Source organism: Lithobates pipiens, unplaced genomic scaffold, assembly GCF_037356315.1.
Source record: "Lithobates pipiens isolate NorthernLeopardFrog02 unplaced genomic scaffold, aLitPip1_a1.2 Scaffold_24, whole genome shotgun sequence".
NCBI lineage: Eukaryota > Metazoa > Chordata > Amphibia > Anura > Ranidae > Lithobates > Lithobates pipiens.
This window is the reverse complement of record NW_027507786.1, coordinates 1,556,752-1,571,664: the sequence shown is the minus strand read 5'-3', so window position 1 is coordinate 1,571,664 and position 14,913 is coordinate 1,556,752. Positions and strand designations below refer to the sequence as shown.

Genomic DNA, 14,913 nt, shown 5'->3' with positions numbered 1-14,913 from the left:
GAAGCCCAACTGAATAAGGTGTCCCAGAAGAAAAAAGTGCTTTTCATTGGTTGTACCAACCAGAGAGCACTTTCCTGTGTGAGCATTATGAAGAATACTGACTCCGGGGCTGTGTATTGTGATGTATATGTACAGACCACTACACTGGCAGCACGGGGCACCACGGGCGCTATGTGCAGCAGACTCCGGAGGGGGCAGGCCATGATATTTGGAGTTAATTCACCATTTTCATTTTCCGTGAAAAGGTGAAAGTTCCTTTGCAGGACTGGATTGGAGGTCCTCACACTCACCTGTGCTCAGAGAATGGATATCATGGTCGGGTCCAAAAGAGAGATTCCGCGTCAGCTTGTTGCTCTCATTCTTCTGGGCGGCGATGGCGGTCGGACACAAGGAGAATCTGCGTCGGAGGAAGTTTTCCTCCTTCATAGTGTGCGCTGGCGAGGTTTTCTGTGAATGGAAGAGATCACATAGAAATTAATTATATAGAATGAGGGATGGAGATGTCAATGTTAATGGCAATCGTTACGTTAAAACATTTGGTTCAGCAATAAAAACGCATTGTGCAAAAAATATGGATCGATTTTCTCACTGTGCCCCCCCCCCCCCCTGCCCTTCCCCTGTGACCATTGCATACCGAACTGTTATTTCACAAATGTCAGGTTTCAAGGTCTTCACTTTTACTGAAGTTATACTTTAACCACTTCAGCCCTGGAAGGATTTACCCCCTTCCTGACCAGAGCACTTTTTGCGGTTCGGCACTGCGCCGCTTTAACGGACAATTGCGCGGTCATGCGACGTTGCACCCAAACAAAATTTACATCAGTTTTTCCCCACAAATAGAGCTTTCTTTTGGTGGTATTTTGTCACCTCTGCATTTTTTTTTGCGTTATAAACAAAAAAAAAAGAGCGACAATTTTGAGAAAAAAAGCAATATTATTAAATTTTTGCTATAATAAATATCCCAAAAATATATAAACAAACTAATTTATTTCCTCAGTTTAGGCCGATATGTATTCTTTTACATATTTTTGGTAAAAAAAAAAAAAATATATATCTATATATATATATATATATATATATATATCGCAAAAAGTGTATATTGTTTGGTTTGCACAAAAGTTGTAGCGTCTACAAAATAGGGGATAGATTTATGGCATTTTTATTATAATTTTTTTTTTATTAGTAATGGCGGCGATCTCCGATTTTTATTGTAACTGCGACATTACGGCGAACAAATCGGACTCTTTTAACACTATTTTGGGACCATTGTCATTTATACAGCGATCAGTGCTATAAAAATACTGTGTAATTGACACTGGCAGGGAAGGGGTTAACCACTAGGGGGCGATCAAGGGGTTAAGTGTGTCCTAGGGAGTGATTCTAACTGTGGGGGGGATGGGCTTCCACACACAGGACAGCGATCACTGCTCCCGATGACAGGGAGCAGTGATCTCTGTCCTGTCTCTAGGCAGAATGGGGAAATGTCCTCCCCGTGACACGATCGCGGGCACTCAGCGGACATCGAGTCCACGGGACCCGTGGTCACGGAGCACGCGGTGGGCGTGTGTGCGCACACAATGCCGCATCTTAAAGGAGATGTACCTTCACGCCTTTTTGCCCACCCACGCCATTCTGCCGACGTATATCGGCGTGCGGCGGTCGGGAAGGGGGTTAAACACTACTCGTGATTGAGTAATTGTTACTTTTGTGAGATTGCCTTTTCCGTTGATTCGTACTTTTGTAGGAAATAAAGAATAATAATCCTATGCTTGCTTTTCTAATAAGTCCTGTACTTACTCCAGTCCACTCCCTCAGTCACCAGACCAGACTCCGTCTCTTCCTCAACTGAATCTAAAAAGATTCAGGAACGCCGTCTGACTCCAACACAAAAGGGATAAGCTGATTGGCTAAAGATATTAAGTAAGATACATCACTCACTAATACACTGCCCATTCGAAGAACGATTCGAGAAGACGAAATTAATAACATACGAAATTATAAACATACGTATTAAGATACACTTACACTGTCCATTCAAAAGAACGATTAGAAAACACGAACAAACGAAATTACGAACACAGGAATGAAAATACAAACATACGAAATTATCAACAGACAAAGGATTGAAAATAAGGAATGCAAATCATTCGTTATAGATCTCATTTTGTTTCTTTTACTGTTTTGGTGTTTATTTTCTTAAGTTTGTCCGTTCATAAGTTCGTATTTTCGCGCGTTTGTTAGTTTGCTTATTCGTAATTTCGAAATTATTGTATTTTTGGTTCTTTTAGCTATTCAGATGTTCGAATTAATCCGAATGTACGAGTACTAACAAATTCGTACGAAAATCTATTTATTACGAACCGAATCGCACATGTCTATTTACAGTAATGCCCCGTACACATGGTCAGACATTCCGACTACAAAATCCGACTGTTTTTTTTTTCAGACGGATTTTGGCCCCAAACTTGTCTTGCATACACACGGTCGCACAAAGTTGTAGGAAAATCCAATCGTTCAGAAAGCGTGACGTAGAACACGTACGACAGGACTATAAAGAGGACAGTAGCCAATAGCTTTCGTCTCGTAATTTATTCTGAGCATGCGTGGCACTTTGTCCGTTGGAATTGTCTTCACAGGATCGGAATTTAACCACTTGCCAACTGGGCCATAGCCAAAAGACGGCTACAGCGCGGTTGGGTTTTCTGGGTGGATGTCCATGGATGTCCTCCCAGTATCTTGCTCTCGCGCGCCCCCTGCAAACATCCGTGACCGTCGGGTCCGGAAGACCTGCCGCATGACGGATCGCGGTAAACAGCGCTGCTCTGTGACAATAATCTGCAGTACTCTGCCCATACTGTGCAATAATCTGCCAATACTCTGCAATACTGTGCAATACTCTGCCAATACTCTGCAACACTGTGCAATACTCTGCCAATACTGTGCAATACTGTGCAATACTCTGCCAATACTCTGCAATACTGCGCAATGCTCTGCCAATACTCTGCAATACTGTGCAATACTCTGCCAATACTCTGCAACACTGTGCAATACTCTGCAACACTGTGCAATACTCTGCAATACTCTGCCAATACCCTGCCAATACTCTGCAATACTCTGCCAATACTCTGCAATACTCTGCCAATACTCTGCCAATACTCTGCAACACTGCAATACTCTGCAAATACTCACCAATACTCGCCAGTACTCGCCAATACTCTGCCAATACTCTGCCAGTACTCGCCAATACTCGCAAATACTCGCAAATACTCGCCAATACTCGCCAATACTCTGCCAATACTCTGCAACACTGCAATGCTCTGCAAATACTCGCCAATACTCGCCAGTACTCTGCCAATACTCGCCAGTACTCGCCAGTACTCTGCCAATACTCGCCAGTACTCGCCAGTACGCGCCAGTACTCTGCCAATACTGGCCAGTACTCGCCAGTACTCTGCCAATACTCGCCAGTACTCTGAAATAAATTTTAACAGAAACAAAGAATTTGTGTTTTTTTTTTTTTTACAGAATTTTCAGTCTTTTTTGATTTATAGCGCAAAAAATAAAAAACCCAGCGGTGTTTAAATACACCAAAAGAAATCTCTATTTGTTTGAAAAAAAGGACAAACATTTCAGATAGGTACGGTGTTGCATGACTGAGTAATTGTCATTCAAAGTGTGAGAGCACCAAAAGCTGAAAATTGGTCTGGTTAAGAAGGGGTTTAAGTGCCCAGTGGTCAAGGGTTAAACGATCGGATTTTGTTGTCAGAAAATTTTAGATCCTGCTCTCAAACTTTGTGTGTCGGAAATTCCGATGGAAAAAGTCAGATGGAGCCCACACACGATCGGATTTTCCGACAACAAGATCCGATCGCACATTTTCCGTCGGAAAGTCCGACCGTGTGTACGGGGCATAATAGTGGAGAACACAAGGGATGCAAAGCAAACATGTTGCAAGCAAAATAAATATTATGAAAGTGACCTTGCGCTGTAACAGGCGCTCTTATATAAACTCCGCCGATCACGGCGAAGCCTTGGAAGCGGCGTTGAGCGGGACTGGTGCGGCGATAGGATTGTTTTGCCGCTCTCCATAAGATAATCATTATTTGCAGATTCTGCCGCTCGACTCGGCACACCATCCCTATGACTAATGTCGCTGGCTGTGTGCAAGTTGCTGGAACAAGATTATCTCTCTGAAAGCTTCTAAATTTAGACACCCCGGCACTCGATAAAACATCAAAACCGTTTTCCTACAAACCCCCAGAATTCCGAGAGGACGGCGGCTATTGCTCCGATTACATAAAGCCACTCAGGGTGCAATCTTCTCCTGTCGTTTTCTGTTTGCAGAAGAGCTGCGAGGCGTAATCAGGCATGGACCGCGACCGGCACCCCCCCCCCCCCGTGGCAGGAGCAAGCGTCACGTCAGAGCCCCACATGTCACCCGCTGCTGTCACACCAGCCGTCTGTTGTATCCATGACCTAAGACCTCCTTTCCCTATATAGGGATACAGCGGGGAAAATAATTATTTGGTCCCCTGCAGATTTTGTACGATTACAAAGCAATGAAGGGTCTAATTTTTATCCTAGGTGTATTTTATATGATAGAGACAGAATATCAACCAAAAATCCAGAAAAAACATGATACAAATGTTATAAATTTAGTTGCAGTTCAGTGAGTAAAATAAGTATTTGATCCCCCATGCAAAACATGACTTAGTATTTGGTGGAGAAACCCTTGTTGGCAGCACAGAGGTCAGACGTTTCTTGTAGTTGGTGACCAGGTTTGCACATCTCAGGAGGGATTTTGGATCCACTCTTCTTTACAGATCTTCTCTAAATCCTTAAGACCCCTTTCACACCATGCCGCTCATAGCATCGGCGGTAAAACACCGCTATTTTTAGCGGCATTTTACCGTCGCATTTCGGCCGCTAGCGGGGCGCTTTTACCCCCCGCTAGCGGCCGAGAAAGGGTTAAAACCCCCCGGCAATACACCGCAATAGCGGTGTTTTGCCGGCCGTATTACAGCACTGCCCCATTGATTTAAATGGGGAGCAGCGGTGGATGAGTGATGGAGGAGCGGTGGAGGAGTGGTAAACACGCCGCTCCTTCACCGCTCCAAAGAAGCTGCTGGCAGGACTTTTCCTGACGTCCTGCCAGCGCACCGCTGCAGTGTGAAAGCCCTCGGGCTTTCACAGTACAGACAACGATGGAGCTGTTTTAGGGCGGATTGCAGGCGCTATTTCTAATGCTATAGCGTCTGCAAAACGCCCTTGGTGTGGAAGGGGTCTAAGGTTTCTTGTCTGCCACTTGGCAACTGGAAGTTTCAGCTCTCTCCAATCAATTTTCTGTAGGATTAAGGCCTCTTTCGATGAACGATCCGTTCAGGTGCACCTGTCAGTTTTTTAGGTGGACCTGAACGGACTCTCCATAGACCTCTATGGAGCGTCGGATGTCAGCGGTGACATGTCCGCTGACATCCGACCCGCTCCGAAAAAGTGTGACGGAGAAAAAAACCTACTTTTCCATCCGTCTGCAGATCGGATCGGGTGACGATGGACTCTGCGGTCCGTCATCATCCGATCTCTCACAGGGGAGACCGGCGCTGTGACAGGTCCGTTCCCCACGCAGTGTGCAGGAGATGGACCTGTCATCTTCCTGCTCAGCGGGGGATGGACGGAGTGATCCCTGCTGAGCAAGCCCATGTCCGCGGGGAGGATCATCACGGATCCGTCCCGCGTGAAAGAGCCCTAAAGTCTACAGCCCATCTGTGCCATGAGATCAGCTGTGGCCAATCACAGCTAATCACAACAAAACAAATTGAATCAATCAATATTACTTAGTAAAATGCTTGCATATAGCAATGAAATGTATTGCTGTATGCAAACATAATGTGTAAAGAAAAAAAAAAAAAGATCACTTCCCCAGAGTAGTACAATGTTACTATGGTAACATTATATTGCTCTGGTCCAAGTGTGTAAAAAAAAAAAAAAAATTGTTAAAAAAAGAAATAATATATATAATAAAAAAAAAATATATATATATATATATATATATATATATATAATTTTTTTTTTTCATACTGTGACACCCATTATATGAAGACGCTGTACTGCACTGGTGACAGTATGTGAAATAAAAATGTAATTTCTCCATTTTCCCAAAAATTCTGACAAAAAAAAAATGGCAGCTTCAAAAAACTCGCCATGCCTCTTACTAAATACCTTGTACTTGTACTGTCTACTTGTAGGGGTAATTTGGGGGGGGGGGGGGGGGGTATTTGTGCTGTCCTGACATTTTTTGGGCCTCAAGAAATGAGATCGTCAGTATATCAGGAGTGATCGATTTTCAGATATATACCCCATGGTTTGTGGACTATAACTTTTCTACAGACTAGAGCTGCATAATTAATTGTCAAGGATCGTTATCGCAATCTTGACTAAAGTGTTTCACAATTCTTTCTATGCAGAGAATTCTCTCTGCTCTTCTGAAGCCACAGCCTTCAAAAGAAAGGAAGGAGAAAAACCGGGCAGTCTGCCAACAATCAAAACATTCTTTATCAGTTGAACTTAAGTATAAACATTGTAACAATTTGTCAATGGAATAGACTTTGCGTGTAAGTGAAAAAAGTTTAACCACTTAAGCTCTAAACCTTTTTCTGACATTTGTTGGTTAAAGCAGAGCTCCACCCTAAAGTGGAACTTCCGCTCACTGGAACCCTCCCCCCCTCCGGCGCCACAATTGGCACCTTTCAGGGGGGAGGGGGGTGCAGGTACCTGTACAGTACAGGTATTTGCGACCACTTCCGGCGTAGATTCTGTAGAAGCTACGCCCCTTTCAGCAGAATCTACACCCCTTTCCGAAGGTCCCCCGCTGTCTGCTGGGAAACACACGGATCCCAGAGACAGCGGGGACCATCCTTATTGTGCAGCGCGACTCACGCATGCGCAGTAGGGAACCGGGAAATGAATCCTGGTTCCCATACCCAGGATGGCGGCGGCAGCACCCGAGAGACGATCGAGAGATCGGCTTCGGGTGCCAACATCGCGGGCGCGCTGGGCGGGTAAGTGTCACTATTTTAAAAGTCAGCAGCTGCAGTATTTGTAGTTGCTGGCTTTTTTTTTTTTTTTAAACGGCGGACTCCCGCTTTAAAAATCATTTTTTTTTTTTTTGCTAGAAAATTACTTGTAACCCCCACACATTATATATATATATTTTTTAGTAGAGACCCTAGAGAATAAAATGGTGGTTGTTTTAATATTTTATGTCACACTGTATATGCGCTGCGGTCTTTCAAATGCAATTTTTTGGGAAAAAATTGCTTTAATGAATAAAAAAAAAAAAAAAAAAAAAAACTAACCAGAAAAGTTAGCCCTTTTTTTTTTTTTTGTATAATGTGAAAGATTTTATGTCGTGAGAATCGTGATCTTTTTATTCTAAGCAAAAAAATCGTGATTCTCATTTTGGCCAGAATCGTGCGGCTCTACTACAGACTAAATAATATAAACTGATGTTTGTCTTTTTCACCAAAGAAATGTAGCAGAATACATTCTGGTTTAAATTCATGAAAAAAGATTATTTATTTGTAAAATGTCATAACAGAAACAAAAACTTTTTTTTTTTTTTTTTATAAATAATCAGTCTTTTTCTATTTATTTTGCAAAAAATTTATTAAAAAAAACCTAGTGGTGATTAAATACCACCAAAAGAAAGCTCTATGTGTGTGTGAACAAAATGATAAAAATGTCATATGGGTACAGTGTTGTATGACCGTGCAATTGTCATACAAAGTGTGACAGCGCTGAAAGCGGTAAATTGGCCTGGGCAGGAAGGGGGTAAAAGTGCCTGGTATTGAAGCTGTTAAGAAAATATTTTCCAACCATTTTTTTTTTTTAAATCATTCCTTGATTCTTCAATCTCTGAGCAGCAGGGCTGCAACACGCCTGGGGAGGGAGATCTGTGCCGTGAAACCAGCAGCACAATAAATGTTTTCATGCAGTCAGCTGACCCACCTCCTGTCACGTCAATAATTCTGCATTCTAGAACAAGATAGACGTTCGCTCCCATATGGATGGAGATCGCAGCCAAGCAGGTTTGCATTCCGTCTGTCTCTTCAGTCCCCAGAATGTGGTTGCTTTTACTAATTACTATTTTTTGTTTCCTCAAAAAAAGAATCTCAGCATCTGTGAAGAGAACCTGTCCTCATTCAGTCAGATGTGACCTTTACGAGTCAGGCATTTGATCGCCTCTGCGGTTTTTATTTTTTTGCTCTATAAACAAAAAAAGAGCGACAATTTTGAAAAAAAAAACGCATTATTTTTTACTTTTTGCTATAATAAATATCCCCAAAAAATATATTAAAAAAATGTTTTTTTCCTCAGTTTAGGGCGATATGTATTCTTCTACATATTTTTGGTAAAAAAAATTAAATAAATTGCAATAAGCGTATATTGATTGGTTTGCGCAAAAGTTATAGCGTTTACAAAATAGGGGATAGATTTATGGCCTTTTTTATTAATAATTGTTTTTTTTACTAGTAATGGCGGCGATCAGTGATTTTTATCCTGACTGCGTCATTATGGCGGACACGTCGGACAATTTTGACACATTTTTTGGACCATTGTCATTTATACAGCAATCAGTGCGATTAAAAATGCATTGGTTACTGTAAAAATGTCACTGGCAGTGAAGGGGTTAAAACTAGGGGGCAGTGAAGGGGTTAACGTGTGTCCTAGTACGTGTTCTAATGGAAGGGGGGAGGGGACTGTGCAGGGAAATGAACAGATCGTTGTTCATGCTCTGTATGAACAGACAATTTGTCAGTTCAATCCTCAGAGAACCGGAAACCGGTTGTTTAAACACACACAGCTCCCAGTTCTCCATGTGCCCTGGGCAATCGCAGGAGCCCGGTGGCGATCGAGACCGCCGGGCACTCGCATCGGCTAGGGGAGAGAGCGGGGGGTGCAAGCGCCCCCCTAATGGCCGTTTATGTTACCGATGTAACATAGCGGCGATTCGCGCAGCTGAGCCATGTTGCTGCAGTACAACTGTGGTAGATGGTCGGCAAGCGGTTAAAGTAGAACTTAAAGTGTAGGGCCCCCCAAAGAAAAAGAAAAATGCATTAATAAAATAAATAAATAAATAAATAAATAAATAAAAAATAAAAATATTTTTTTCACTTACCTGAAACGCTGTTGCTAGGCAGTCTTCCTAATCTGCCTCTTCCTATTCCGCGGCACTTCTTCCTCGTCGGTGAGCGGCCCCGTTGCCTTCTGGGACATGTGTGTGTCCCAGAAAACAACGGGGCCATTCACAAAGCGCTGCGCGACTTGCGCATGCGCAGTAGGTAATGGGCAGTGAAGCCACAAGGCTCCCCTGCCTGCTTCCCTTCATTAGGATGGAGGCGCCGGCAGCCGATCCGATGGACGGATCGGCCTCAGGGCGCCCGACATCGCGGGATCGTTGGACAGGTAAGTGTCCTTATTAAAAGTCCGCAGCTACAGTGTTTGTAGCTGCTGATTTTAAAAAAATGTATTGGCCAGAACAACCTTTTAAGTAGAAAGGCAAAACTTTTTTTTTTTTTTTTAGTTTTGGATAGAGTGGAGAGGGATTGACCCCCTGTCAGGTATTTATTGCTGTCTGTGCCCCAGTTAGGGAGATTCGCCCTCTCTATTAGTCCTGTTTACTATTATCATTGAAAGTGAAAATGAAGGAAAATCTCAAAGTTTGGGTTGTTCCCAGAAAATGAATAGAGGGGACATCTTCCATTGGGGACACTGGTTCTGGTGACCCGGAGGGCCCCAGTAGGTTCCCTTAATTTACAGGGGTGGGGGCTCATCATCTGTGTCCCATTTCAGAGATTCCCCTGCACTTCCTGTCCCATAGCCAAACAGGAAGTGAAAGGAAATCGCTGAAATGGTGAAAAAATTTAATCTTACGGTTTATAACCCTCTCTTACGCTATCCAAAAAAAAAAAAAATTTTGCCTACAGTTATACTTTAGGGTCAGTCAGGGTGGATAAAAATCGATGATTTTTAAAAAGAAAGCTAAAAAAAATCACATTTTTTATTTTATTTGAATCGATTTTTTTGATTTTTTTAATCAAATTTATTTTAATAAAATGCGTCTTGAAGTAAAAATCTTTCTAAAAACATAGTTTTCTATTTAAGACATATTAATAATTTAGTTCAGCAAAAAAGAGATGCAAGGCCTGGTGGCCCGAATGAAACAACATCATGAGAAGACGTGATGAAAGGACCATGTTTAAAGTTTTTTGTGGACTAACCACTTCCCGCCTAGGATGGCCCGCCTAGGATTGCCACCTGTCCAGGATTCACCCGGACAGTCCAGGTTTTGGATCATGTGTACAGGTTTCAGACTGCATAAAACCCGGACACATTTATTCACACTGAACTGTGGCTTACTGTCCCAGGCAGGAGGAACACTCTACTACCCCTCCCCCCCTCTCCCAGTCAGCGGGATCTCTGCCCCTCCACAGAGCACTAATCAGAAATAGCCAGATCCTCTGGCCCCCTCCCCCTAAGGAGGGAGGAAATTCCTCCATCCACCTAATTTGTGTGATAAGAGGAATCCGTTTTTTGCATTCAGTCCACAAATCATATGTATTGAAAGAGTTTTATTTTTTAATCATTGTTCTGAGGTTTATGCATGTCTGCGAGAGACTTACTTGTGGCTCAGCATTGTAAGCAAATTTTATGGGTACAAGAATGTTCGGGATTGGCTTGCAGAAAAGGTGGCAACCCTATTCCCGGCCGGCCTATAGCAGATTGACAGCCGGGAAGTGGTTCTGTTATGACGTCCAGCAGGATGTCATGCCGGCGCGCCTGGAGGGTGTTCACACCCCGGGCGATCGCAAAAGTGCGGCGTGTCTGTCAGAGGCTGCTTACCACATGATCAGCTGTGACCAATCACAGCTGATCATCGTGTGAATCAGGAAGTTGCCGGTAAACGACATTCCTTGGTTTGCGCTGACAGGGAGAGCCGATCGGCGGCTTTCCCCTTCAGAGGGGGGGGGGGGGGGTCTGTGCTGATTATCAGCACATTGATTATCAGCACAGCCCCTTTAGATGTGCCAATGAGCTGCCAATCAGTGCCCAGCAGTGCCCCAATAATAAAGTCTGCCAGTGCCCACTACAGTGCCAATCAGAGCCCACCACAGTACCAATCAGAGCCCACCGCAGTGCCAACCAGTGCCCATTACAGTGCCAATCAGTGCCCACCACAGTGCCAATCAAAGCCCACCACAGTGCCAACCAGTGCCCATTACAGTGCCAATCAGTGCCCACCACAGTGCCAATCAGAGCCCACCACAGTGCCAACCAGTGCCCATTACAGTGCCAATCAGTGCCCAGCAGTAACACCTGTCAGTACCTCATCATCAGTGTTGCCCATCAGTGCCACCTTTCAGTACCAATCAGTACCACCTATCAGTGCCACCTGTCAGTGCCCATCACAGCTGCCTGTCAGTGCCCATCACAGCCACCTGTCAGTGCCCATGAGTTCTGCTTGTAAGTGCTCATCAGTGCCACCTATTGGCACCTATCAGTGCTGCATATCAGTGGCACCTCTCAGTGCCCATCAATTCTACATATCAGTGCCTCCTCATCAGTGCCCATCAGTGTCACTTTATCAGTGCCAACTCATCAGTGCCCATCAGTGATACTTCATCAGTGCCCATCGGTGCAGCCTCGTAAGTGCCCGTCAGTAAAGGGGAAAACAACATTTTATGACAGAAACTAAAGCCCCATACACACTAATGCCACGTACACACGGTCGGACTTCCTGACCGAAAATGTGCGATCGGATCGTGTTGTCGGAAAATCCGATCGTGTGTGGGCTCCATCAAACTTTTTCCGTTGGAATTTCCAACACACAAAGTTTGAGAGCAGGATCTAAAATTTTCCGACAACAAAATCCATTCATTTAAATTCCGATCGTGTGTAGACAATTCCGACGCACAAAGTGCCACGCATGCTCAGAATAAATTACGAGACGAAAGCTATTGGCTACTGCCCTCTTTATAGTCCTGACGTACGTGGTTTACATCACCTCGTTCTGAATTATCGGATTTTCCGACAACTTTGTGCGACAAGTTTGGGCCAAAATCTGAAAAAAATATACGAAGGATTTTGTTGTCGGAATGTCCGACCGTGTGTATGGGGCATATCAGATTTTCTGCTGATTTTTGTCTTTAGATTTACCAAAACCATGTAGTAGAAGGGTCTGCCTGATTGCATACAAATAGAAACTCCTAAGGTTTGACCTCATATTATATGGTTTTGGTAAATCTGAAGGAAAAAAATCAGCAGAAAATCTGATAGTGTGTAGTGGGGCTTAAGAACAACTTTTTTTTTTCCAAAAATGTTGGTATTTTTTAGTTTGTTTAGCAAAGAATAAAAACCCCAGAGGTGATCAAATACCACCAAAAGAAAGCTCCATTTGTGAGAAGAAAATGATAAATATTAAATCTGGGTACAGTATTGCGTGACCGTGCAATTGTCATTCAAAGTGCGACAGCGCTCAAAGCGGAAAATTGGTCTGGTCAGGAAGGGGCGAAAGTTCCTGGTATTGAAGTGGTTAAGCAAATAGAAGAATATGTAATATAATGTTATTGTTTTAATTAAATAAAAGAATTTGAGTAATTCTCCAACTATGTGCGATTAACCTAAAATTGCCTCTGATGTCGCTGTTTTACTTCCCTGACAGCAATTTATTCTAAATAAGAAATCCTAATTGTGTTTGCAAATATGAAAGATTCTAACTACCAGCAAGAATAAGTCCTTACATTTAAAGAGCACCTGTCATTTCAGATCCATCATGGCAGCGCCTGTTAGCGGGCATCCACTCACCCGCTGCTGCCACGTCCCCCACCTTGTTGTGTCACTGCCCAATCACCAGCCGTCCCATTAAAGTGAATGGGACTGTCAGTGAGTCAACAGCGGGTCAGAGGAGGAGCCTCTGCGGGACAGAGATGACAGTTGCTCTTTAAAAATTATGATTTAAATCAAGTTGGTTTAAGTCAAGCCTTTTTACTGTCTCTGCTAAATAAAATTATATATATATATATATATATATATATATAAATGAAAATATGGGTAGGTGATAATGACAAGCAGAAGGCACCAACATCCCAGTACATAAATGTAAAGAAAGGGAAATTTTGTAGGGACTTTATGCGTGCCAGAGAAAAAAATAAAAATAAATAATAATAATAATTATTATATTATTATTATTATTATAATTTTTTTTTTTAAGCCAATTGAAACCTTGGGTTCTAATGTGCTTAAAAAAAAATCCCATTGAAATCCATACCCCTGCATGTAGATTAGGGGTCAGGTGCATGGATTGGAGGGGGGGGGGGGGGGGCAGAGTGCCACTGGTTAACATGCGTTTAGATGTGTTTTACATGCATCAAGCGTTTTTTCTTTTCTGGCAAAATGCTTCTGCTCCTGGGTGCCCTGGTAGTGTTTTTTTTTATGCGTTAAATGTCCAGTGTGTAAGTGTTTTTATTTTTTATGCAGTTGATGGAAAGTGACGTTTGCAAGTTGAAAGTGACCAGAACCCTCAGTGAACGGTGTCAGTCCGGTACGGACACTGGCAGTAACATAGCTGCGCATAACCTACCTCCAGTCAGTGGAGTGAAATAACAGAACACAGCGCACATTGGCTGCATGGCCACAGGGAGATATAGAATACGAGACAGTGACCTTGTTTTCTGTGCAGACATGTCTGGTATAGGAGTGGAGGATCCGATGGTTAGATATTGTTCTAAGCCTGCCTCTTTCAGCTCTTCTCTGCAGAGCATCATTCTGATTGGTGCAGAGCTGCGGGCAATTTTATAAGCAAACACCGTTCAGTCCAGTTATGTAGCCATAGAAGAAACGAGAAGCGAATGTGATAGCGCTGTAAGCGGCACTGAGATCGAGCCACATTCGAACAAACAACAAATAAATACAAAATAATTCTTGTTTGATTATATAATTCTCTGCATTTTATTTGTGGATCACTTAGGCTGCTTCCACACTGGGCGTTGGGGGCATCGGCGGTAAAGCACCGCTACTTATATATAGTTTTAGCAGTGCTATTCGGCGGCTAGCGGGGCACTTTTAACCCCCTCTAGTGGCCGAAAAAGGGTTAAAATCGCCCGCTGAAGCGGTGCTTTTCTGGCAATTTGGTGGCGCTGCTCATTGATTTCAGCCCCTCCCCACACAATAAAAAAAAATATTGCCACTCTACAATATTACTTTTATAGCACAAACCCCCAAAATACCCCCTTCTAGCACAAATCCTCTTCTCCCATCTCTCTTCTTCCCAACACAAATCTCCCCAAATCCCCACTTCTAGCACACCTCCCTAATTTGCCCTCCTTGAACAATTACCCCCTGACGCCCCCTCCCAGACTCCCTTTCGTAACACAAATCCCCTCCCCCCAGCCTCCTTGTGGTGCCCCCTATCTCACATGATACCACAGTGCCCAGGGAAGCCGTCCCTCCTGCCCACCCCTTGTCCCAGCCCTGAGTGTGTACACCACTTCTACAGCGCTGCAAAGATACAGCTTGCAGGATTTTTTTTTATACCGTCCTGCAAGCGCACCGCTCCAGTGTGAAAACACTCGGGCTTTCACACTGGAGTGAGAGGAGAGGCTCTTTACAGGTGCTATGCAGGCGTTATTTTTAGCGCTATAGCGACTATAAAATGCCTCAGTGTGAAAGCAGCTTTAGGTCCCTTTTACACTGACGGACCGGTCGGGTCCATAAAGACGTGGATGAGCGAGTTTGGGTTTGAAGAACTTGAATGGCCTGCACAGAGTCCTGACCTCGACCTGATAGAACACCTTTGGGATGAATAAGGCTGCTTTCACACTGCAGCGGGAGCGGCGTCGGCGGTAAAGTGCCGCT

The 14,913-nt window shown here is 43.6% G+C and overlaps 1 protein-coding gene across 4 annotated transcripts in view; it reads right to left on the bottom strand.

Moving 5' to 3' along the window:
- The window catches only part of OSBPL5 (oxysterol binding protein like 5), a 217,283-nt gene that overhangs the window by 126,975 nt on the left and 75,395 nt on the right, over positions 1-14,913 (bottom strand). For all 4 annotated transcript variants that reach the window (XM_077453489.1, XM_077453487.1, XM_077453488.1 and 1 more), the window contains exon 2: positions 291-447. In XM_077453489.1, coding sequence (XP_077309615.1) covers positions 291-447 — 157 coding nt within the window. The remainder of the gene's footprint in view (positions 1-290; positions 448-14,913) is intronic.